This window comes from Grampus griseus (assembly GCF_964374135.1).
Source record: "Grampus griseus genome assembly, chromosome: 2".
NCBI classification, from domain to species: domain Eukaryota; kingdom Metazoa; phylum Chordata; class Mammalia; order Artiodactyla; family Delphinidae; genus Grampus; species Grampus griseus.
In genome coordinates, this window is record NC_139018.1 from 14,977,048 (window position 1) to 15,000,606 (window position 23,559).

The window sequence follows — 23,559 nt, forward strand, 5'->3', positions numbered from 1 at the left end:
CCCCTAGCAATCTCCAAATTGCTACAAAGGCTGTAACCAAACCTAGATTTCCAATATCTGAAAACTTCTTCAAACTAACATGTGGCTATCTTCTCTATTACAGAAATTATATTACAGAAACAACATACCACAGCTACATGTCCCAAGTTGTACCAGACGTCAGCTATCTCTTCTTCATTTTCAGCCAGAGAAAGGGCACGTTCAAATGAGGTCAGAGTCATATCATACTGCTGGGCATAGAAGCAACAGAGCCCCAGGTTGTTAAAAAGCTGGCAGTTATAGACACCCATCTGCAGGAGTCGCCTTTTGGAAAAAGAGCACACATAGTTTGGTGTCAGACCAACTTTATAAATATTAAGACATATTTTTTACAAAGTTAGAAATGAATTCACTTTATAATTTTTAATACCCTCCAAAGAACATAAAGTATTATAGTAAATGAAAAATATTTTAGAGCAAATACAAAAGCATGTCTTTTGTAATGGTACTAGTCATAGGAAATGCATCCAGAGGCAAGGTCAGAAATAACTTACATCACTTTTTTTTCCCCAAAAGCTTTGTTAGAGAGTCAAAATAATCAATAAATAGTCACATAAAGTAAAACCCACACATTTTTGCCTCATACAGCTTTGGTGCTTGTAGGTAAATTTCTAAGAGCTTCTAGTCAAATTTGAGGCCTGTGTTTAGCATTTACCGCCAAGTTTTCAGCTGAGTTGGATGCTGTTTTTGGTTATTTGTATTGTGTGGTTTAGCTGCATCTAACGACCTCCGATGAGCTTCTACTCAGGAAGACAAGATTGTCAGAGGATCCCCATATTATCCACTTAGCTTTCACACTGCAGCTCAAGAACCTCATTTTGCTTCTATGTGTCATTAATCCCAAAGGATGAGAGTTCAAATAAGCATATGAAAATCACCCCAGCTGCCCCAAGGAACCCATGAGCCACTGTGGGGGTAGGCGAGTGGAGTCAGCTGTATGTGCACAGGCTACATTCATATTATTGTTTTATGCTTCAACATATATTTGGAAAGAACTCTTGTCAGCTGCCAGTTATCTCCTTGTATACTACCCAGGGGCTAAAGAGGAAATCATAATTAAAAAATTAATTTCAGGAACCATCTATAAGATAAAATAAGTACGTGTTCAAAGAACCAGTGAGAATAATTTTAGATTTTGAAAAAATATTTGGACAAGAGTTGACAATACTTCACAAAACCGGAATCCTGTTTAAGGTCCTCATCAGGATTAGGGCCTGGGGCCCACTGCTCTTTGCAAATCACATTACTATTTAACCTTCAGGGTCTTGATATTATGTACAGTGGTATTAATGGAGGCAGTGATGTGGAAGTGCTTCTAGGAACTGTTAACCTGTTATTGGCGGATAACAAAACGGCCAATTTATACAATGACAAGGTGTTTAAAACTCAGGCAATTATCCAGGTGTGTTTCTGCAAGATGCCAAATACTTGTGCATTTCCAAATTATTAGATATAGCTTTAATATTCATAAAACATCTGGGTGCTTGAATTTTTAGTCTCATATAGATGTGGCCTAAACATTATTTGTCTACATTTTCATCCCATCTTTAGTACTGTTGCATCACTATTTCATAGGAAAGCAGTTCTACAAATTGAATGTAAAGTGCACCTGTAAAACCGGAGAGCTACTTCTGGTTGATCAGAGTAAAAATGGTTGCTTCCAATGCATGCAATGGCTTCCACATGAGTATTGTCCTGTTTCAAAACCTCTTTGTAGTATTCAGTGGCTGATGAAATATTGTTCATTTCCTATTCTCCATCAAGACAGAAGAGCAATACTGTATTAATACTGGACAAGAAATTATTTTTATTCTGACTGGTTTAGATTATTTTATTCAATTAAATATTTATTAAGAGCCTACCATATGTCAGACTCTGTTCTAGGCCCTGGGGACACAATGTGAACAATAAGATAAAATTACAGTCAGCCCTGTGTATCTGCAGGTTCTGTAACCACGATTTCAACAAGCCACAGATCAAAAATTTTCAGAAAAAAATTCCAGAAAATTCCAAAAAGCAAAACTTGAATTTGCTGCACTAGCAAGTATTTATATAGCATTTACATTGTATTTATAGCTAGTTATATAGCATTTACATTGTATTAGGTATTATAAGCAATCTAGAGATGATTTAAAGTATACAGACGGATGTGGGTAGGTTATATGCAAATCCTATGCCATTTTATATAAGGGCCTTGAGCGTCCATGGATTTTGGCAACCAAGGGGTCCTGGAACCAATCCCCCCTGGATACGGAAAGACGGCTGTACTGTCCTCAAGGAGGTTACATCTGGTAGGAAGACAAACAAATGAACAACTATCTAAGAGGAAGTTCTTTCAGTTTTTCACCACTGAGTATGATGTTAGCTGTGGGTCTGTCATATATGGACTTTATTATGTTGAGGTATGTTCCTCTATGCCCATTTTCTTGAGAGTTTTTATCATAAATGGATGCTGAATTTTCTCAAAAGTTTTTTCTGCCATCTATTGAGATGATCATATGGTTTTTAGTATTCAAGCTGTTAATGTGGTGTATCACATTGATTGATTTGTGAATATTGAAAAATCCTTGCATCCCTGGGATAAATCTCATTTGATGATGGTGTGATCCTTTTAATGTATTGTTGGATTTGGTTTGTTAATATTTTGTTGAAGATTTCTGCATTTCCTCTAAGATCAAGAACAAGACAAGGATGCCCACTCTCACCACTTTTATTCAACATAGAGTTGGAAGTCCTAGCCACAGCAACCAGACAAGAAAAAGAAATAAAAGGAATCCAAATTGGAAAGGAAGAAGTAAAACTGTCACTGTTTGCAGATGACATGAGACTATATATAGAAATTCCTCAAGACACCACCAGAAAACTACTAGAGCTCATCAATGAATTCAGTTACATTACAGAATACAAAATTAATACATAGAAATCTGTTGTATTTCTATACACTAACAACAAACTATCAGAAAGAGAAATTAAAGAAACATCCCATTTACCATTGTGACAAAAAGAATAAAATACTAGGAATAAACCCATCAAAGGAGGTAAAAGATCTATACTTGGAAAACTATAAGAAATTGGAAAACCATAAGAAAGAAATTGAAGACGACACAAACAGATGGAAAGATATACTATGTTCTTGGATTGGAAGAATCAATACTGTTAAAATGACTATACTACCCAAGGCAATCGACAGGTTTGATGCAATCCCTATCAAAATAGCAATGGCATTTTTCACAGAACTAGAAAAAGTAATTTTAAAATTTGTATGGAGACACAGAAGACCCTGAACAGCCAAAACAATCTTAAGAAAGAAGAACAGAGCTGGAGGAATCATACTTCAGACTATACTACAAAGCTACAGTAATGAAAACAGTATGGTGGACTTCCCTGGTGGCCTAGTGATTGGGATTCTGGGCTTTCACTGTGGTGGCCCGGGTTCAATCCCTGGATCCCTGGTCAGGGAAATCCCACAAGCTGCACGGTGCAGCCAAAAACAACAACAACAAACAAACAAAACCAGTATGGTGCTGGCATAAAACCAGACAGACATATAGATCAATGGAACAGAATAGAGAGCCCAGAAATAAAACCAGGTACTTATGGTCAATTAATCTACCACAAAGGAGGCAAGAATATACAATGAAGAAAAGACAGTCTCTTCAATAAGTGGTGCTGAGAAAACTGGACAGTTACATGTAAAAGAATGAAATTAGAACATTTTTTCACACCATATTCAAAAATAAACTCAAAATGGATTAAAGACCTAAATGTAACACCAGAAACCATAAAACTCCTAGGAGAAAACATAGGCAGAACACTCTTTGACATATATCGTAGCAATATTTTTTTGGATCTGTCTCCTAAAGCAGGGGTCCCCAATCCCCAGGCCATGGACCAGTATCGGTCCGTGGCCTGTTAGGAACTGCTCCACATAGCAGGAGGTGAGCAGTGGGCGAGCGAGCAAAGGTTCATCTGCAGCTCCCCATTGCTCCCCATCACTCGCATTACCACCTGAACCACCCCCCGCCCCCATCTTTGGAAAAATTATCTTCCACAAAACTGGTCCCTGGTGCCAAAAAGGTGGGGGGCCGCTGTCCTAAAGCAAAGGAAATAAAAGGAAAAATAAGCAAATGGGACCTAAATAGACTTAAAAGCTTTTGCATAGCAAAGGAAACCACTGACAGAATGAAAAGACAACCTAATGAATGGGAGAAAATATATGCAACTCATATGACTGATAAATGGTTAGTATCCAAAATATATAAACAGCTCATACAATTCAACATCAAAAAATAAACAACCCAATTAAAAAATGGGCAGAAGACCTGAATTGATATTTTTCCAAAGAGGACATTCAGATGGCCAACATACACATGAAAAGATGCTCAATATCATTAATCATCAAAGAAATGCAAATTAAAGCCACAATGAGATATCACCTTACACCTGTCAGAATGGCTGTCATCAAAAAGACCATAACTAACAAATGCTGGCAAGGATGTGGAGAAAAGGGAATCCTCGTACATTGTTGGTCAGAATGCAAATTGGTGCAGCCACAGTGGAAGACAGTACGGTGGTTTCTCAAAAAACTAAAAATACAACTACCATATGACCCAGCAATTCCACTCCTGAGTATATATCTGAAAAAAACAAAAACACTAATTCGAAAAGATTCATGCACCCCAAAGTTCATACAATTGCTAAAATATGGAAATAACCTAACTGTCCATCAATAGATGCATGGATAAAGAAGATGTGATTTTATATATATATACACACACACACACACACACACACACACACACACACACACACATAATAGAATACTACTCAGCCATAAAAAAGAGTGAAATTTTACCATTTGCAACAACATGAATGGACTTGGAGTGTATTATGCATAATGAAATAAGTCAGAGAAAGACAAATACTATATGATGTCACTTATATATGTAATCTAAAAAATACAACAAACTAGTGAATATAACAAAAAAGAAACAGACACAGATATAGATAACAAACTAGTGGTTACCAGTGGGGAGAGGGAATGAAGGATGGGCAAGACAGGGACAGGGGATTAAGAGACACAAACTATTATGTATAAAATAAGCTACAAGAATATATTGAACAACACAGGAAATATAGCCAATATTTTATAACCATAAATGGAGTATATAACATTTAAAAATTGTGAATTATTATGTTGTACACCTATAACTTATACAGTATTGTATATCAACTATATCTCAATTAAAAAATTACATCTATTAAATTTATCACCCATTTCCTCAATACTATTAGTATTATGAAAATGGTTTTGACCCTATAGACTCCTAGAAAGGACTTCCCCAGGAATCTCTGAACCACACTTTGAGAAATGTTGATAATTAGAATGATTTGGGGGCCTTTCTTCCCACTCATTCCCTCATTCCCATGAGGCAAATGAGTATGGCTGTCTCAGCCCCTTCTGGGTCTCTTTAGAAGTCAACTTTCCTATAAGTTGCCCACATTCTCTTCCCTGCTGTGTAGAGCAGGCTCTCCTGGGTAGGGTACACTCATGTCTGTGACAGGATGGATTAGTCTGTGTAACTCAGAGATAGAACAATATTAAGTCCTTTTGGTCAAAATCTAGAGCCACATGCTCCAATTCTGCTTTTATCAATAATAAAATTAATGGTTTATCCTCCATTTGTGTGAATCTTGTATCTACTTTTCAGTTGGTTCTCAAATTGGAGAAACAGGAGTGTTATTTATTAGTCCCATAAAACCCTGATATAACATCCACAGATTGAGCCAAACTCATGCTTTATATACATTTTTTCACATGCTTTATATTTGAAATTCTTATTCAAAGTGCTTCCAGGATTTGGCTCCTAAAGAGAAGAGGCTTTTTCATTCATTGCTTATAGCTGAAAAATAACTAAACTGTTTTCAAAACACAGGGATGTTGATACATTTGTTAGTTAACTCTGAGTTAATTTTCTCCTGAATTCTACACTGCTTTTATACACAACTATTCCACGTTCTTAATATTTTAAGAACATAAGAACCCACTGAAAAGTATAAAAAATAATTTCAATAGAATTATATTTTCTATTTTTTGGTAAAACAAAAGCCTCGTAAAACTAAAAGGAAACAACAAATGAGCATCTTAACTCACCACCCTGTAATCCCCACCCCTATACATACAATAAGTCCTTCCCTGACATGGGCTGTTTGTGTCCTCCCAAAATTCATATTGAAGCCCTAATCCCCAATGTGATAGTATTTAGAGGTGGAGCCTTTGGGAAGTAATTAAGACATGAGTGTGGAGCCCTCATAATTGGGATTAGTGCCCTTAAAGAAGAGACACCTGAGAGATGATCTCTCTCTCCACCATGTAAGGATAGAGGAAGAAGGTATCCAGACCAGGAGGATCCCTCACTAGGAACTGAAATGGCCAGCACCTTGATCTTGGACTTCCTAGCCTCCAGAGCTGTGAGAAATAAATTTCTGTTGTTTAAGTCACCCAGGTTATGGTATTTTGTTATAGTAGCCCGAGCAGACTAAGACTTTCTCCTTCCAAAGAATAATCTTCACACTCAGGATGTGACCTGACCAGTGAGCCTTAATGGCCCCATGAACCATGGGGCCCCCTGAACATGACTTATCTGGTTTCCAGGGCAACAGCACCCCACAGTACAAGGCTTCATTCAGCGTTACAGCTGCCAAACTTGGTGTATTAGTCTGCTTGGGCTGCCATAACAAAATACCATAGAATGAGCGGCTTAAACAATAGAAGTTTATTTTCTCACAGTTCTAGAGGCTAGAAGTCCAAGATCATGGTGTCAGCATGGTCGAGTTCTAGTGAGGACTCTCTTCCTGGCTTGCACCTTCTCACAGTGTCCTCTCATGAGAGAGAGAGAAACAGAGACAGAGAGAGAGGGCTCAAGTACTTTCTGTTGTCTCATCTTATAAGGGCACTAATCCCATCACAAGGGCCCTATCCTCGTGAGCTCATCTAATCCTAATTATCTCCCAAAGGCCCTATCTCTAAATACCCTCACATTGGGGGTTAGGGCTTCAACATATGAATTGGGAGGTGGGGGGAGGGGACATAACTCAGTCTGAAACAGGTGGTAATGTCCAATTCAAAGAAGACTCCAGCCTCAATGGTCAATTGTTTCAAGGCTTTCAGTTCTATAAAATTACTTTAGTAGTCTGTATCTGTTAATCCCATACTCCTAATTTGTCCCTCTCCAACTCCCTCTCCCCTTTGGTAACCCTAAGTCTGTCTTCTATGTCTGTGAGTCTGTTTCTGTTTTGTACACCTGAAATTAAGACAATATTGTAAATCAACTATACTTCAATAAAAAAGAAAAAAAAGAACATCTTAGAATGTTTGTATACTTGATTGATGGGCATGGACTTAATTTATGTAATCTCTAGGAATTTTAGATTGAAACTAACATGTTTTTGACAACCTTACATGCAGTTTTTCAAACTTGTTATTATAAAATACGTGCTGATGTTAAATAAATTTAAATGCATGTTTAAAAATCTCATAAGTAATTACAAATAGCCTCCAAATGGCTTGTACCAATGTACACTCCCAGCAACAATGTTCATACGTGACCTCTGTTCCTCCACACCCTTGACAACCTTAAATGCCATGGAACTTATTCATCTTTGTTAACTGATTAAGTAAAAACTGACACTATTGTTTGAATTTTTATTTCTTTAATCATTACTGAGGTTAGACATTCAACACACCAGGTATTTACATTTCTTTTTCTGTGAATTGTGGATTCGTGTCTTTTGCCAGTTTTCTTATCCTGTCTCTTGTCCTTTTATTATTTGTTTATGTGTATGAGGGGCTTGGGTGGGAAACCACCCTCCTGGGCTCAGGAGAGCTGGAGACACAGCTGTAGCTCGGGGATCCCTGGACACCGACTGTTTTCTCCTTCCGGATGCAATGAGCCTGTGCTGACGCTGAATTCAGTTCAAAACCCAGCGAGGCCCTGTGTTTATAAACATTCACTTCAGAGGAGAAGCACAGATGGTTTGGTTGAGTTGTTCCAGATGTGTGTTAACCGGCGCCGGTATGAAAGGGCAGCGGGGTAGCTGAAATGCAGCTGGGGTTTGGCGGTTGTCTCGTCTCTGGGGGGACTTTACTGGCGTGGAGACGGTCAGCAGCCACTGTGTGGGCTGGAAGGACAACAACGGTCACACTGTGATCTCACCTCCACAACTGCTCTGAGGAAATACCGAGTTTCCGTGTTTACATGCTTGACCAAAATGGGAATCTATAAGTTTGTGTATGCACAGGTATGTGTCTATGTGTAATTCTCCATCAATTGGAAACCACCTGAAACCCAGCAATTGTTAAGCAATGTATAAACTGAGGAAATGAAAAGAAGCCCTTTTTTCTGTCCCAGGTACGGCAAATATGTGCCCTGTTTGATATTTTTACCTTTTTTTGTTTGGGTTTGCTTTTATTGGTATTTTTGTTTTTACAGTATAGAAAAGTTAACTTTTACGTTCTCAAATTTATCAATTTTTTTCTGTTATGGCTTTCTGACTTAGTATCATGCTCAGGAGGGTCTTCTCCATTCCAAGTTTATACAGATAATTCATCTGTATTTTCTTCTGGAACATTCATGGTTTTAAATCTTTGAGGCACCTGGTAGCAATGGGTTCTTTTAGTATAAGAAATCATTACTCATCCAGCTCTATTTCTAAACTATTCAATAATCCAATAATCCAATTGGTTTAATAGACAATCTTTAGCACATAAATTTTCATATGTATGAATAAACACAGATTCTATTTTTGTCCTTTAAATAATATCTTCAAGCATATAAATGTCACTTCAAGTGTATAAACAACCGTGGTATCATTTAAGTGATTTTATAGTAGCTATCAGTGGTTATTTTTGAACCAATTCACAGAATATTAACTCTAATTAGATTTTTAGTTATTTAAAACAAAACTGCAAATAAGAAAGTGAATTTTGCAATGATCCTCAAACTCTGTTATACTTCAGAATCACCTAGTGAGCTTGCTAAGCAGACAAAAATCTACATCCCACCTTCCAGGACATCTGATTCAGAAGGCAGAAAATGGGCCTCACTCTCAAAACACTCCCAAAGTCACTTCTATTCACAGTAAAGTTCAAGGACCACAAGAATAATATTTCCTAGGGTAATGTTTCTCATTCCAAATACCTTTTAACATAGAACAATTCAAATGAAGTTTACCATACAAAGATTTCCAGTATATTCCTTTTCTCCTTATGTGACAATGGATTGAGGGTTAATTACTAAAGTTTGTTCCTTAGCGTTGCAGCCTACACAACATATGCCTTAAGGGATTTCTGCATGTCTATCGTACTTTTCTCTGGAGGGATTCTTTCCCTTTATGTTCTTTTTTTTAAATTTATTACTTTCATTTTGGTCTTCTTTCTTCTAAATGAACATGTTGTGCTGCCTATTGTTCATTGCTTGTTCTGTACAGAAACTTGTTTAAAATGATTTATCCTTGCTAATTTTATTTGGTTGTGGTTTTAATTTTTCTTGGGGCCTTTTGTTTATTCATTTGAAAGACAGACCTTTATTTGAACTGTTCTATGTTAAAAGATGTTTGAAATTAGAAACATTTAAATCCCTATCTCATACCATTCTCTATACCCTTCTATATGTCTGAAATACTTCATAATAAAAACTTAGTTTGACTAATGCATACACTAAAATCTCTTATTCTGTTGGTAAATCACAGGCCAACAATCATAATTTTATAAACTGTTATCCTTTATAAGACCCCAAGGGACTATGACCTTACTTAAGTAGCATACAACCTCAATTTTACAATAACTTTTTGAATGATATGAACCTTACCTCATAGATCCTGGCAATTCCACAAAGTAGGGCTACTTCTCCTGGAAACTTATCTAAGCCTTGTTTGAAAAGATTTAAAGCAGTCACAGGTTGATCCAATGAGATGTAAACCTAAAACCAAGATACATTTCAGTAAAAGTACTGGTTCTTAAAATAATAGCATTTGTTATGACAAGTTTATAATTATTGCTTAGTAACAAATTATCTCCTAGATATTACAGTATAAAAATTTCAGAAATCTGTTGGATTAATTTCCAATAATGATACTATACTTTTATATCCACATGTTGTATATGAAGCATTCATTCATTTATTCATTCAGCAAACACTTACTGTGGACTTACTATTGTCACAGAGACTGGCCAGGACTAGAAAAGAAAGGATCAAGGGAAAATCTTTCTAGGATGGAACAGACATAAGTATATCTATAGGCTGGCACTATAAAGACCAATTATGAGGCTGATTTTGAAGATGCTGGAGAAAGAGGGACGACCCATGGAAGAAGGTCTGAGAAGGAGCAGCCGGGGAGAGCCTCTGGAGATGGTGGTTTGGGAGAAGGACCCTCGGAAATAGAGGAGAAACAGATTTGTAGGGTACAGGGTCAGGGAGTTGAGAGGGTTGGCACTTGATAGTTTCTGCTTAATTAGCAACTGGAACATTAGCGTGGATAAACCATATACTTATTAGGAATTTCTAAAATAAGAGAATTATAGTTTTATGTATAGAAACATAAGATTATGACATTTTTTTCTTCATGACCTTGGATCCTCTGTTTCTTCCTAAACATTCAGATTGTGCTTTGAAGAGGCCCAAATGGATACACAAAAAACTGCTTGCAGTGTTTACTGCTAAAGTATGAGATTAGAGGGAAGGGTATGGATGAAAACTTTTCAATTATTACCTTACATGCTTCTGAACTGCTTTTTAAAATATAGTAAGTATATAATTCCATATACTATGTAATATAAAATATTTAATAATTTTTAAATTAACAATCTAAAATTTTAAGAAATAATGTGGTTCCTAAAATCTGCTTGGTCTCTATTACTGAGCAATAATTCCTTCACATATTAAAGAAAATAAGTAAATTGTACCTCTATATAGTCATGTAGGCAACAGTGGATTTAAACAAATAAATTTATGAAAAAATAGTCAAATTAGAACTATTAAATATGACTCTAGTCATATTTAACAATAGTTAAAAAGTACATTTTTTAACCATGTGGCAAGTGATTATCAATTAAGATAATAGTCAAATACTGTGACCTGAGTTATAATTTCAAGCTGTCAGAAAATTTTACTATGATGTTTAGAAAACTCTTTAAGAATTTTAACATATAATGTATAGAAGATACTTAGAACCAGATAGCTTCAAATATTTCTGAAAAACCACTATAAACATACTAAGATTATCACAGTAAGTTTATATGGCAGAACTTCCATTTTGTTTCTTTTTAGTATGCAAACGTTAATACCATATTTTTTGAATTTTCTTTTATTTATTTTTTTATACAGCAGGTTCTTATTAGCTACCCATTTTATACGTATTAGTGCAATACCATATTTAGAAAGTAGTAGCACTTCCTTTTACATCTCATCTTCTTTTCAACCTCCTTTACCACACTTTTTTTTTTACCACACTTCTTAAATTTAAAAAATTCTTAAAGATATAGCAAGATGATATCCTAAGCACCACTTCAACAAATGTTCCTTTAAAGTAGCCCCGGTGAGGGTAAAGAAGTAACTTTATTCCAATACTGAAAATTCTAGGTGGCCCTTCACTTCTGTTGTGGTTTGTGGATGGTACTACAGGGCAGTGAGTCAGCTCTGGAATCAGAAATTCCTGAGTTTGAATGCTGGCAAATAGCCAAGTGAGCTTGAAAATCTTAGTTACCCTCTTTAGGTCTCCCTTTCCTTAAGAATACAAAGGAAATGTTAAAATCTGCCTCGTGGTGTTGCTATGAGGTTAAATCGCATATGGAACAGACCCGATAGGATACCTTACCACTGAGTAGGTGCTCAGTAAATGGGAAATATTGTTTTTGTAATAATGGCAGAGCCAAAAAGTGAAGGACCTATATAAAAACAATCCCTGCTCTCTATAGTCTGCTTAGGTGGGAGACAAGTGTGCTGCAGAAAAGTGCCTCTCTGGGGCTTGTTACCCATGGGGGTAGTAAGCCTGGGGCATTTTCTTCTGTTCTAATGGGCAATATTTCAAAGGTGTTGTCTTATTTTTCACGGCAATCAATTTTTCCTGAGATGGGTATTCTCCATATGTTCTCACCTTTTCCCTTATTATTAAAAAAGAAAAACAACAACAACAAACTTAAGTTTGAACACATTAACTTGTCAAATATTCCTAAAGAAACTGGTAACTCTCCCCATGCACTTGTCAGAATTTAAACATTTACCCTGAGAAGACAAATTCTACTCAAATTAAGAATACTTACTTTTGCCAAGTAGAGAAATGTATCTACCATTTCCTGCTGCTTCAGGGCTGATCTAAATTGTTTTTCTGCTTCACGATACATTCCTAACCTAAGAACAGCCATTTAAAAAATTAGACATTCAATTTAAAATAAATACTACAGCATTTATTCATACCTCGAGGATATGAATTAGAGACAAATTACATCTGTAAGAGCAAGCATGTAGCAAAGAAGGTGATGTTATACACACATACATATTAACATGTATGTTTATATAGTTTAGGAAAAAGATTCCTGTTTTCCCATATTCACTGCCTAATGCTTAAATGGTATGTAAAGCGTCTGTCTGAAGCCTAGTCACAGCAGGACTAATAGCCGCCAGGGAGCAAGGTCACACCAGTTCACCACCCAAAGAGCTTATGATCAGCTGACATATGTCACATGACCTCAATAAATGCTTGGAGCCTCCATTTTATTGGAAGAACTGAAGATGACATTTCTTTGAAAACATCTGCTTTGAGATAAAAGCCCATTTTTTTAAAGTGAGGTATAATGACATACAACATTATATTAATTTCAGGTGTACAACGTAATAATTTGATATTTGCATATATTGCAAAATGATCATCACAGTAAGTCTAATTAACATCCGTCACCATACATATGTTAATATAGTTACAGAATATATACTTCATTTTGTTAATACAGTTACAGAATATAGATATAGTTACAGAATTTTTTCTTGTGATGGGAACTTTTAAGGTTTACTTTCTTAGCAACTTTCAAACATGCAATACAGGATTAACTATTGCTGCAATGCTGTATGTGATATTCCCATGACTTGTTTATTTTGTAACAGCATGTTTGTACCTTTTGACTCCCTACACCCACTTGCCCACCCCCTACCCTCCAGCTCTGTCAACCACCAATCTGTTCTCTGTATCTATGAGCTTTGTTCTTTATTTTTTTAGATTCCTCACATAAGTGAGATCATACAGTATTTGTCTTTCTCTATGAGACTTATTTCACTTAGCATAATGCCCTAAAGGTCCATCCATACCATCGCAAATGGCAAGATTTCATTCTTTTTCATGGCTGAATAATATTCCATTGCATATATACATATATATACACACATACATATATATATATATTTCTTTATCCATTCATCTGTTGATGGACACTTAGATTGTTTCCATATCTTGGTTATTGTAAATAATGCTGCAATGAACATGGTGATGTAGATATCTTTTCTTTGAGTCAGTGTTTTCACTTTCTTCAGATAAATACCCACAACTAGAATTGCTGAAGCATATGGTAGTTCCATTTTTAATTTTTTGAGGAAGCTCCATACTGTTTCCCATATGGCTGCACCAACTTACATTCCCACCAACAGTGCATGAGGGTTCCCTTTTCTTCACATACTACCAACACTTGCTATTTCTCATCTTTTCAATAATAGCCATTCTAACAAATGTAAGGTGATATCTCATTGCGGTTTTGGTTTGAGTTTCCCTGATGATTAGTGACACTGAGCGCCCTTTCGTGTACCTGTTGGCCATCTGTAATGTCTTCTTCAGAAAAATATCTATACAGAGCCTCTGCCCATTTTTTAATCGGATTTTTTTTTTTTTACTATTGACTTTCATGAGTTTTTTTATATATGTTAGATGTTAACCCCTTTTGGATATATGATTTGCAAATATTTTTTCCCATTTGGTAGGTTGCCTTTTCATTTTGTTCATGGTTTCCTTTGCTGTGCAGTAGCTTTTTAGTTTGAAAAAGTCTCACTTACTTATTTTTGCTTTTGTTGCCTTTGCTTTTGGTGTCAAATCCAAAAACTCATCACCAAGACCACTGTTAAGGAGCTTACTGCATATGTTTTCTTCTAGGAGTTTTATGATTTCAGGTCTTATATTCAATCTTTAATCCATTTTGAGTTAGTTTTGTATATGGTGTAAGATGGTGATCCATCATTCTTTTGCATGTGGCTGTCCTATTTCCCAACACAATTTATTGAAGAGACTGTCCTTTCCCCATTGTACATTCTTGACTTTTTATAAATTTTTTAAATTAATTAATTAATTAATTTGTTTTTGGCTGCATTGGGTCTTCGTTGCTGCGTGCGGGCTTTCTCTAGTTGCAGTGAAGGGGGCTACTCTTCGTTGTGGTGCCTGGGCTTCTCATTGCAGTGGCTTCTCTTGTTGCAGAGCACAGGCTCTAGGCATGCGGGCTTCAGTAGTTGTGGCACTCAGGCTCAGTAGTTGAGGCTCATGGGCTCTAGAGTGCAGTCTCAGTCATCGTGGCGCAAGGACTGTTGCTCTTCGGCATGTGGGATCTTCCCAGACCAGAGCTCGAACCCGTGTCCCCTGCATTGGAAGGTGGATTCTTAACCACTGTGCCATCAGGGAAGTCCCTCTTTTGTAAATTTATTGACCACATGTGCATGGGTTTATTTCTGGGCCCTGTATTCTGTTCCATTGATCTATGTGTCTGTTTTTATGCCAACAGCATACTGTTTTGATTCCTATAACTTTTTAATTTAATTTAATTTAATTTATTTTTTATGCAGCAGGTTCTTATTAGTTATCTACTTTATACAATCCCTATAGCTTTGTAATTTGGTTTGAAGTCAGGGAATGTGATGCCTCCAGCTTTGTTTTTCTTTCTCAAGGTTGTTTTAGTTCTTCAGGGTCTGTTGTGGTTCCATACAAATTTTAGGATTGTTTGTTCTATTTCTTTCAAAAATGCCATTGTAATTTTCATAGGGATTGCACCGAATCTGTAGATTGCTTCAGGTAGTATGGACATTTCAACAATAATAATTCTTCTAATCCATGAATGTGAAATATCTTTCAATTTACTTATGCCTTCATCAATTTTTTTTATCAATATCTTATAGTTTTTGGTGTACAGGTGTCTCAACTCCTCGGCTAAATTTATTCCAAGTTATTTTATTTTTTGATGCTATTGTAATTGGGACTGTTTTCTTAATTTCTCTGATAGTTTGTTATTAGTGTACAGAAAGCAACAAATTTCTGTATATTCATTTTGTATCCTACAAATTTACTGAATTCACTTATTAGTTCCAATAGTTTTTTGGTGGAGTCTTTAGGATATTCTATATATAGTATCATGTCATCTGTAAACAGACAGTTTTACTTCTTCCTTTCTGATTTGGATGCCTTTTATTTCTTTTTCTTGCCTAAACTTCTCTGGATAGGACTTCTAATACTATGTTGAATAAAAATGGTGAGAGTGGGCATCCTTATCTTATTCCTCATCTTAGAGCAAAATCTTTCAGATTTCCACCAATGAGTATGACTTTAGCTGCAGGCTTGTCATGTATGGCCTTTACTATATTGAGGTACATTTGCTCTACACCTGCTTTGTTAGGAATTTTTATCATAACTGGATGTTGAATTTTGTCAAATGCTTTTTCTGCATCTACTGAGATGATCATGTGATTTTTATCCTTCATTTTGTTAATGTGGTGTATCACATTGGTTGATTTGCATATATTGAACCATCCCTGCATCCCTGGAATAAATCCCACTTAATCATTATTATGATCCTTTTAGTGTAATGTTGAATTTGATGTGCTAATATTTTGTTGAGGATTTTTGCATCTATGTTCATCAGTGATATTGGCCTGTAATTTTCTTTTCTTGCGGTGTCCTTATTTGGTTTAGGACATTACCATTATCAGGGTAATGCTGGCCCCATAAAATAAGTTCAAAAGTGTTCCCTCCTCTTCTATTTTGTGAAACAGTTTGAGAAAGATTGGTATTAATTCTTCTTTGAATGGCAGAATTTACCAGTGAAGCTCTCTTGTCCTGAATTTTTGTTTGTAGGGAGTTTTTATATTACTGATTCAATCTCCTTACTAGTACTTGGTCTGTTCAGATTTTCTATTTCTATGACTCAGTCCTGGAAGATTTTATGTTTCTAGTAATGCATCCATTTCTTCTAGGCTGTCCAATTTGGTGGCCTATAATTGTTCATAGTAGTCTCTTATGATCCTCTGTATTTCTGTGGTATCAGTGGTAACATCTCCTCTTTCATTTCTGATTGTATTTATTTGAGTACTCTATTTTCTTGGTGAGTCTAGCTAAAGTTCTGTTAATTTTGTTTATCTTTTCAAAGAACTAGTTCTTGGTTTCATCGATCTTTTCTACTGTCTTTTTAATCTCTATTTCATTTATTTCTGCTCTGATCTTTGTTATTTCCTTCTTTCTACTAACTCTGGGTTTCATTTATCCTTCTTTTTCTAGTTCCTTGAGGAGTAAAGTTAGGTTGTTTATCTGAGAATTTTCTTGTTTCTTGAGTAGGCATTTATTGCTAGGAACTTCCCTCTTAGGACCGCTTTTGCTGCATCCCATAAGTTTTGGTGTGTTGTATTTCCATTTTCACTTATTTCAAGGTATTTTTTGACTTTGCATAAACCCATTTTTAAACTTTAAACAATTTTGAGGTAAATAGTAATTGCCACGCGAGTAAAACAGCTGTACCATTTTATTATTCTACAAACATTTTCTTTTCCTTTTTTTGTATCTAGTCTATGAACTTCAGACTTGTTCCTTGCCTAAATATAACTGCTCTGATGTCAACACGCACTTCTTCTGCCCAGGGAAATGAAATCAATCATTAAAGCGCACTTCAGCCTGTCTTTAATAGATCTGTTGGGCTTTCTCATAACTACTCATCCCCAGACATCTAAGAGCTACTTAGCACTTTATGACAATGCTTTTATTTTGTAAAATAAAGTCAAAACAACATACAATATGGTCCATTATGTTACTTTCATTCTTGAAAGAATAGCTTTGTTCTTTTTTCCTAACCTAAGCCTCAAGTACTGGCATGGCTATACCCAGCTATTTGGGACAATGGACAATGTGGGACAATGGACAATGTGGGACAATGAGGTTAAAAGTGACCCCAAAATCTGGCCTAAAGTTAGAGGATGTGTGATGTAGTAGAAGCCCCTACCGCTTCAAAGGTCCCACAACTTTTACAAGGAGTATTCATAAAATGTTATCAGAGAACTCTGAAGTTCTGAAGAACGGCTTTATATTTATATACAAAGCTTCAACTGAACATTCAAGTCTTAAACACGTGGCTGAAGTTCAGTCACTGAATTCCATGAACACCTAATTATCCATGAGAGTCTATATTTGTAACTAAGTTGTCTCTTTCGAAAAATGATTTAAAAGGGATTACAATAACAAGATACATGTAAAATAAGAATATGAAAACAGAAATAGATTTATAAAAAAAAATGGAGAATAAACAAATTAAAAAGCAAACAAGCAATCAGAGCTATTGAATCACCTGGAAACCAAAGAAAGGAAAGAAGAATGAGTCATACGTGTTTTATTACTGTACCCTTGTCTAGGAATAATGAAAACATCAGTCAAGTTCACAAACACAGGACAATATCAAAGAATCAGAGTCCAGAGATGATCTCCACCAACTGCCAACTTTTTCTCTCCAATTTAATTCAATAAACATTGTCAAGGATCAACTGCATGCACATTTAATGATGGTAAGGAGTTGCAAAAATGAAGATAACAACCATGTTCTGAAGGCACCAGTAAAGATTGAAACAAAACATATTTTAAAATAAATTTAATTGCATTATGGCCAATGAGAAAAAAAGTGTTTTGAGAGCACAGCGGAGGAGCAAACTAAGTTTCAGTGGGGAAGTAACAGGCAAGATTTTGACAGCTAGATAGGATGGGGTGGGGGTGAGAGAATACCTCTGATGGAAGCAAACTATCAGCAAAAGCACACAAGCAGGAAAGTACACAGCATGTCAGGGGAGTGCTGAGTTGTTGGGTTTAATTGAAAAGGAAAACACAACAAGGAATGAGAGAAGTAACAGAAAAGTGAAAAGCTGTAGACTGGGACAAAGTCATGGGTGCCACACTTAAAATCCAGGCTTCATTTCAGAGATAATGGAGATTAACCAAAGAATCCAACAAGAGCTGTTTTTTTTGCAACAGTTACTCTGACAGTGGGGTATACAGGAAGGATTGATGGGACAAGAAAATGGAGGCAGAAAACCCAGATAAGTACCTAATGTAGCAATTCAAACAAATCACACTAAAAGCCAGGATTAAAGCACTGGAGTGGGAATGGGTAGCAGTGGAGCAACTGTAAGAGATACTGCAGAGGAAGAACCAGTAGAACTTAATGATCAGGAGCAAAGAGACAGAAGTCAATATGGGGCTACATCCTCTGGCAATCCATCCTTGCCATCTTTCTCTGGGCTCCCACTGCACCCTGCACTTGCTTCTATCATAATGGGAACCACATTTATAATTGTTTCCTGTTCTCTCTCCTCCATTCAAATGTAAGCCATTTGAGCAAATGAATAAATGAATGAATGCTGAATACATAATAAGACAAGAAGCTATTAAGGAACAGAGGAGAACAATAATTAATATGACAAAATATACTCATTTAAATGCCATCTTATATGGATGGCAGAAGGAATCCAAGTTGTGCTTTTCTCTCATTATTATAGATTTCTGAGAGTTTTGCTTAGAAGCTTAAGATTTCAAGCTTGTCTTCAGAAATTATATTCATAAGAGTTTAATGTTATAATTGTCCAAAATTACCTTTTAGCAGAAAATACTTCCTCAATCTAACAGTAGGAAAAAATACTTCAGAGTTCTATGTGAAATATCTAAATGGAAAATAGTCTTAATTTCAATAGAAGAATAAGCATCCTTTTTATTCTATTTATATATTTCCTTTTCCTCACAGTGTTTAACTAATAACTAAAGTTAATAACCATCGAAGGATACTCACAGTACCTAGTCTACCTTGTTTTTGAATAATAAAAGACATATTTATCTTTATAAAATATAATTTTTCATTTGTCACTATTTTTCAAATGCTCCAAGTGCATTTCAATATCAAGCAATCATTTCAGATCCTATTTACCAGTTGCTATATAATATGCATAAATTATTACAACTTTTTTTATCTCTCAATTAATTTGCTTAAAAATGTGTTTAAACATTAAGTAAATTAGTGTAAGACTATTTAGATCCTAGAGAAACACCATGGGATTGTGCAAATAGTAAAAGAAGTGGCATCAGAAAGCTGAGCTCAAATTCTCGTTCTGTCACATACTAGCTACATGAATTTCGGAAAGTCACTTTATCTTTCTGAGGCTCAGTTTCTCACATCTGGACAAAGGGCTAATAATAGCAACTATATCCAAAGTGCCATAAGATTTAAGTGAGATAATGTAATGTGTGGACAAGCTATCTCAACTATAAAGCACTTTACAGACGTGAGGCATCAGTAGAAATAAAAACTTGATGGGGAAAGAATCTAAAAAAAAAAAAAGTGGATATATGTGTATGCATAACTGATTCACTTTGCTGCACACTTGAAACTAACACGACATTGTAAATCAACTATACTCCAATAAAAATTAAGAAGGAAGGAAGGAGGGAGGGAGGGAGGGAGGGAGGAAAGACTTGAGAGCCAAGAGGAGTGGAGTGAGAACGAACAGACTCGATTCTAGTCCTAGGTCTGTTACTGACTAGTTCCTGATGCAAATCACAACCTCTCTCTGGCCTCAGCTTCCTCATCTGAAAAGGAGTGTTGGATGTGATGGTCTCAAAGTTTCCCCTTCCCAGCTCTAAAATTTTACTATTCTAAAGGTGTCAGTTCTTAGTGCCATCATGTGATTGCTAAGTAAATGCTTCCTCACGTAAGCCAAAGACACAGTTCTCCTTTCTTCGTGAGGAAATCTATCCCCCAGAAAAGGTTACCAGATTTGAGACTCTAAAATATGTTGCTGCTTCTAAGCCTTTTCCAAATAATCAAAATTTTACCTGTAGTAACATTTTCCAATCTGCACTTTCCACCACCAGTCCTTGTACTGAGAATGCTCTGTGGAAAGGGCAGCCAAATCCAAAGCCTTTGAAAAACAATTCATTTTAGATTAGGATTTTCTTTTCTAACAATAAACAGAAACAAAAAATAATGAAATAAACTATATAATTAGCATCAATCAAAACATGCATTAGAAATCAGACAGAAACTCAAGCTGCTCATGTCTCCAGATGGCCCCACCAATCTTCCCTAAATAATCAGTTCCAGACCAGAGGACTGACAGCAGATGAGAAGTAAACAGTGATCAAAGGGAAGCAGATGTACAGTCTATTTGAATACAATTTTAATATACAAGGTACGAAAATGGTATTTAAAAATCCGTCAGTTTTTACCCTCTCCCAACCAAAATGCCTCCAAACCCAGTAGGAGTCAAGCCTTTACCACGTAAGGCAGGCCCAACTGCAGGCCCCACTTTAACGACAGGTGTAGAGAAATAAAGAAAGATCAAGTATGCAGATAGAAAAAGGTTTGAAAACAGGGTCATGAAGAAGAGTGAAAGGAGCTGGGGTACTTGGGTAACCGCCGTCTTTTAACAACCATCATTCCATTATTCTGACATTACCTCGCATGCCAGTAATTCTAAAGGTCAGACTTTCCTTCGCTGCAGACTGAAAAGGATCTTCTTAACTGCTTTTGCATTTTACATGTGTTTATCCCTTTCTCTCTAACGTCTTCTAGTTTGTTCCTTCTAGTGATTATTTAAGATCAGACAAGAGACATCTCATTAGGAATTAGGATTCTATACCAAAAAAGTGGAAACCATTTGGACAAAGAGGAAAGTAAATCAATCTTTATACAAATTCAAAGCTCACAGAAATCTGAAGCTCATATAAAGATTTGGTGAATAAAAACTCAGGTTATTAGTTTAAAAAGAATTCCGATTTTTTAATAATACTTGTTATTCTTGCTCTTAAGGTTGAAAACCTTTTATTCTTTAGTCAGTGTTAACATCATGATGATATCCAACAGCTCAGTTAAAGTAACTCTTAGATTTTCAGTTCTATAATCTCAGAATGCATCCCATATTATTGCCCATTTCTTAATACTAACGCTTTTCTGAAATGAATGCCAGAAGAGCTCCTTGAATCTCCTACTGCAAAATAAATAACTTTCCTTGTGTTCCCCATCTTCCCTCGCTCCAGGGGAGACTTCTAAATATGCAAACTATTTATAAATGAATGGTGTCACCATGCTGAGGTTCTAATGGACTTGAAAAATCAACACCTCTACTTGAAAGCTATGGAAATTAAAAGCACACTACACACTATGTTCATATGCTTATTTTTCTTTTTTTCCCCAAGCAAGAGGTAAAAATGGAAGTGAAAAATGCAGAAAAAAAAGTATAATTTCAATTATCATTATCTCTGGAAATACCAGAGAACCATATTTCAATCAGCTCAGTTCAGGAGTAAATTGTAAATATCTGAATATATTCATTTTAACTTAATCCTTTAAAAGACCTGTTCCAGCGAATAGATCAGATTCACTTTCATGTTTAATACAACAGACCTTCTATTTTTCAGAAAAATGTCATTCTAAATTTTTTTTACATCTTCTAATTTTTCCAAGATTAGACCTAGTGCTGATTACAGGCTGCTGATTTTGCTTTCAGATATGGTTCCTATGTAGGACCCACAAGTTTGTCTAAACCAATTAAGGAAATTAATATGATTACTGATGTAGAATAAAAATGGCCAAAAAAATTACATATTAATGATCACTCTTCATTTGAAGACTGGGGCTACACTAGACAAAACCACTTGTGACTATTTCAAATGGACTCTAAATTCCCCGAGGACAGGCATCCACTTCTTAACACATCTCTGTTGCTCTGCAATGTCATTGTGCGGTTAAGAGGCCCTCAAGAATTATTTGTTGACTGAATTAATTCTATTCTTTACTTCTGACTTACGTTGAAAATAACTTAAGAACCAAACAAAACTGTCATAGTAATAAGATTCATAATTAAAAGCTATTAACATTTTAAAATTTTAAAGAGGTTACAGAGAGCTATATTTCTTTAAAGTCTTCCCTGGTTTTTTAAAATAAATTACTATATACTTATATTTAAGGATCTTTGAATAAGTCAATCAATCCGATATCTAGATATTAATAAAGACCTAGAAGGTCATAAATAAAAGGCGTAAGTTTATAAAAGTCCATAAGGGAACCTTGGCAGATCTCGACAACATGTTTGTGAATACATCCACCTGGGCATCCCAGTGACCTTCCTAAGTAATAGTGCTCCAATCTCTAAAGTTTAAAAAACAGTCATCCTTTCACTATTGTTAGAGTTGCGACAACTTCAGCATGACGAAATTAAAGAGCATATGGAAATAAAGATTCCAGAATCACCAACCCACACGCCCCTTCAGTTTGTCAACATTGCCAATGCTGCCCCAAGAAGGGAGAGGAAGGAAGTTATTAAGAACTCAAAGGCAGAAATACAGTTTTCCATAGAACAAATTCTATTTTTTCAATGTAGCTGAAGAAACTACATTCCTCAACAAAATTATGTAAATGCCAAGATGCAGAACAACATCTTCAAGATGAATAAAGACATCATCACTATGACCTATAAACAGCATATGATCTGTCAACTTTCTGAACCCATTGACTACAACTCTTCCCCTTCAAAGACCTCACTCCAGCCACAGTGGCCTCCTCACTGTTCCTTAAACAATCCAAGAATGCTAATATTCAGGGCCTTCGCAGTTAAAGTTCTCTCTGATTTACGTGCTCTTCCTCCACCTAACCATATGGTTTGTCTCCCTTCATACAGGTCTCTGTTTAAATGTCTTTTCAGAGTGGACTTCACTGACCACTTCCCAGCCCATATAAAAGGACAAACTTCCCCCATGTCATCTATTCTCTTACCTGGTTTCCCTGCTTTATTTTTATACTGCTTATCCCATGACATTTTATATATTTTTAAGTTTGCTAACTGTCTCTATTCCTTGCCCAACCGGAACGTAATCTCCAAAAGAGCAGAGATTTTGTCTGCTTGCTCCACTCTGTAATCTCAGGGCCTATAACAGTGCCTGGCACACTGTAGTGGCTCAAAATATGTTGGAAGAAAGAATAAATGTCTCTGCAATAAATGAATTAATCTTCAAAAAGTCAGGATATAGCTTTATGATACTCTAGTAATTACAAATATTTACTCATTTATAAAATGGGATGGTATTTGAATGTTTCTTTTTAATGACAGTGTAACTACATGATTTTATATATCACCCTGAAACCCTCTGACCAGCTATATATTGAGTGAAAATGGCATTACTGACTTTTATTTACAGAAATGT

The 23,559-nt window shown here is 35.8% G+C and overlaps 1 protein-coding gene across 3 annotated transcripts in view; it reads right to left on the reverse strand.

Moving 5' to 3' along the window:
* Window positions 1–23,559, reverse strand: part of TTC8 (tetratricopeptide repeat domain 8) — a 50,876-nt gene that overhangs the window by 5,928 nt on the left and 21,389 nt on the right. For all 3 annotated transcript variants that reach the window (XM_082648697.1, XM_082648696.1, XM_082648698.1), the window contains 5 exons: window positions 20,194–20,279; window positions 12,359–12,446; window positions 9,909–10,019; window positions 1,649–1,788; window positions 129–303 (listed from right to left, as the gene is read on the reverse strand). In XM_082648697.1, coding sequence (XP_082504823.1) covers window positions 129–303; window positions 1,649–1,788; window positions 9,909–10,019; window positions 12,359–12,446; window positions 20,194–20,279 — 600 coding nt within the window. The remainder of the gene's footprint in view (window positions 1–128; window positions 304–1,648; window positions 1,789–9,908; window positions 10,020–12,358; window positions 12,447–20,193; window positions 20,280–23,559) is intronic.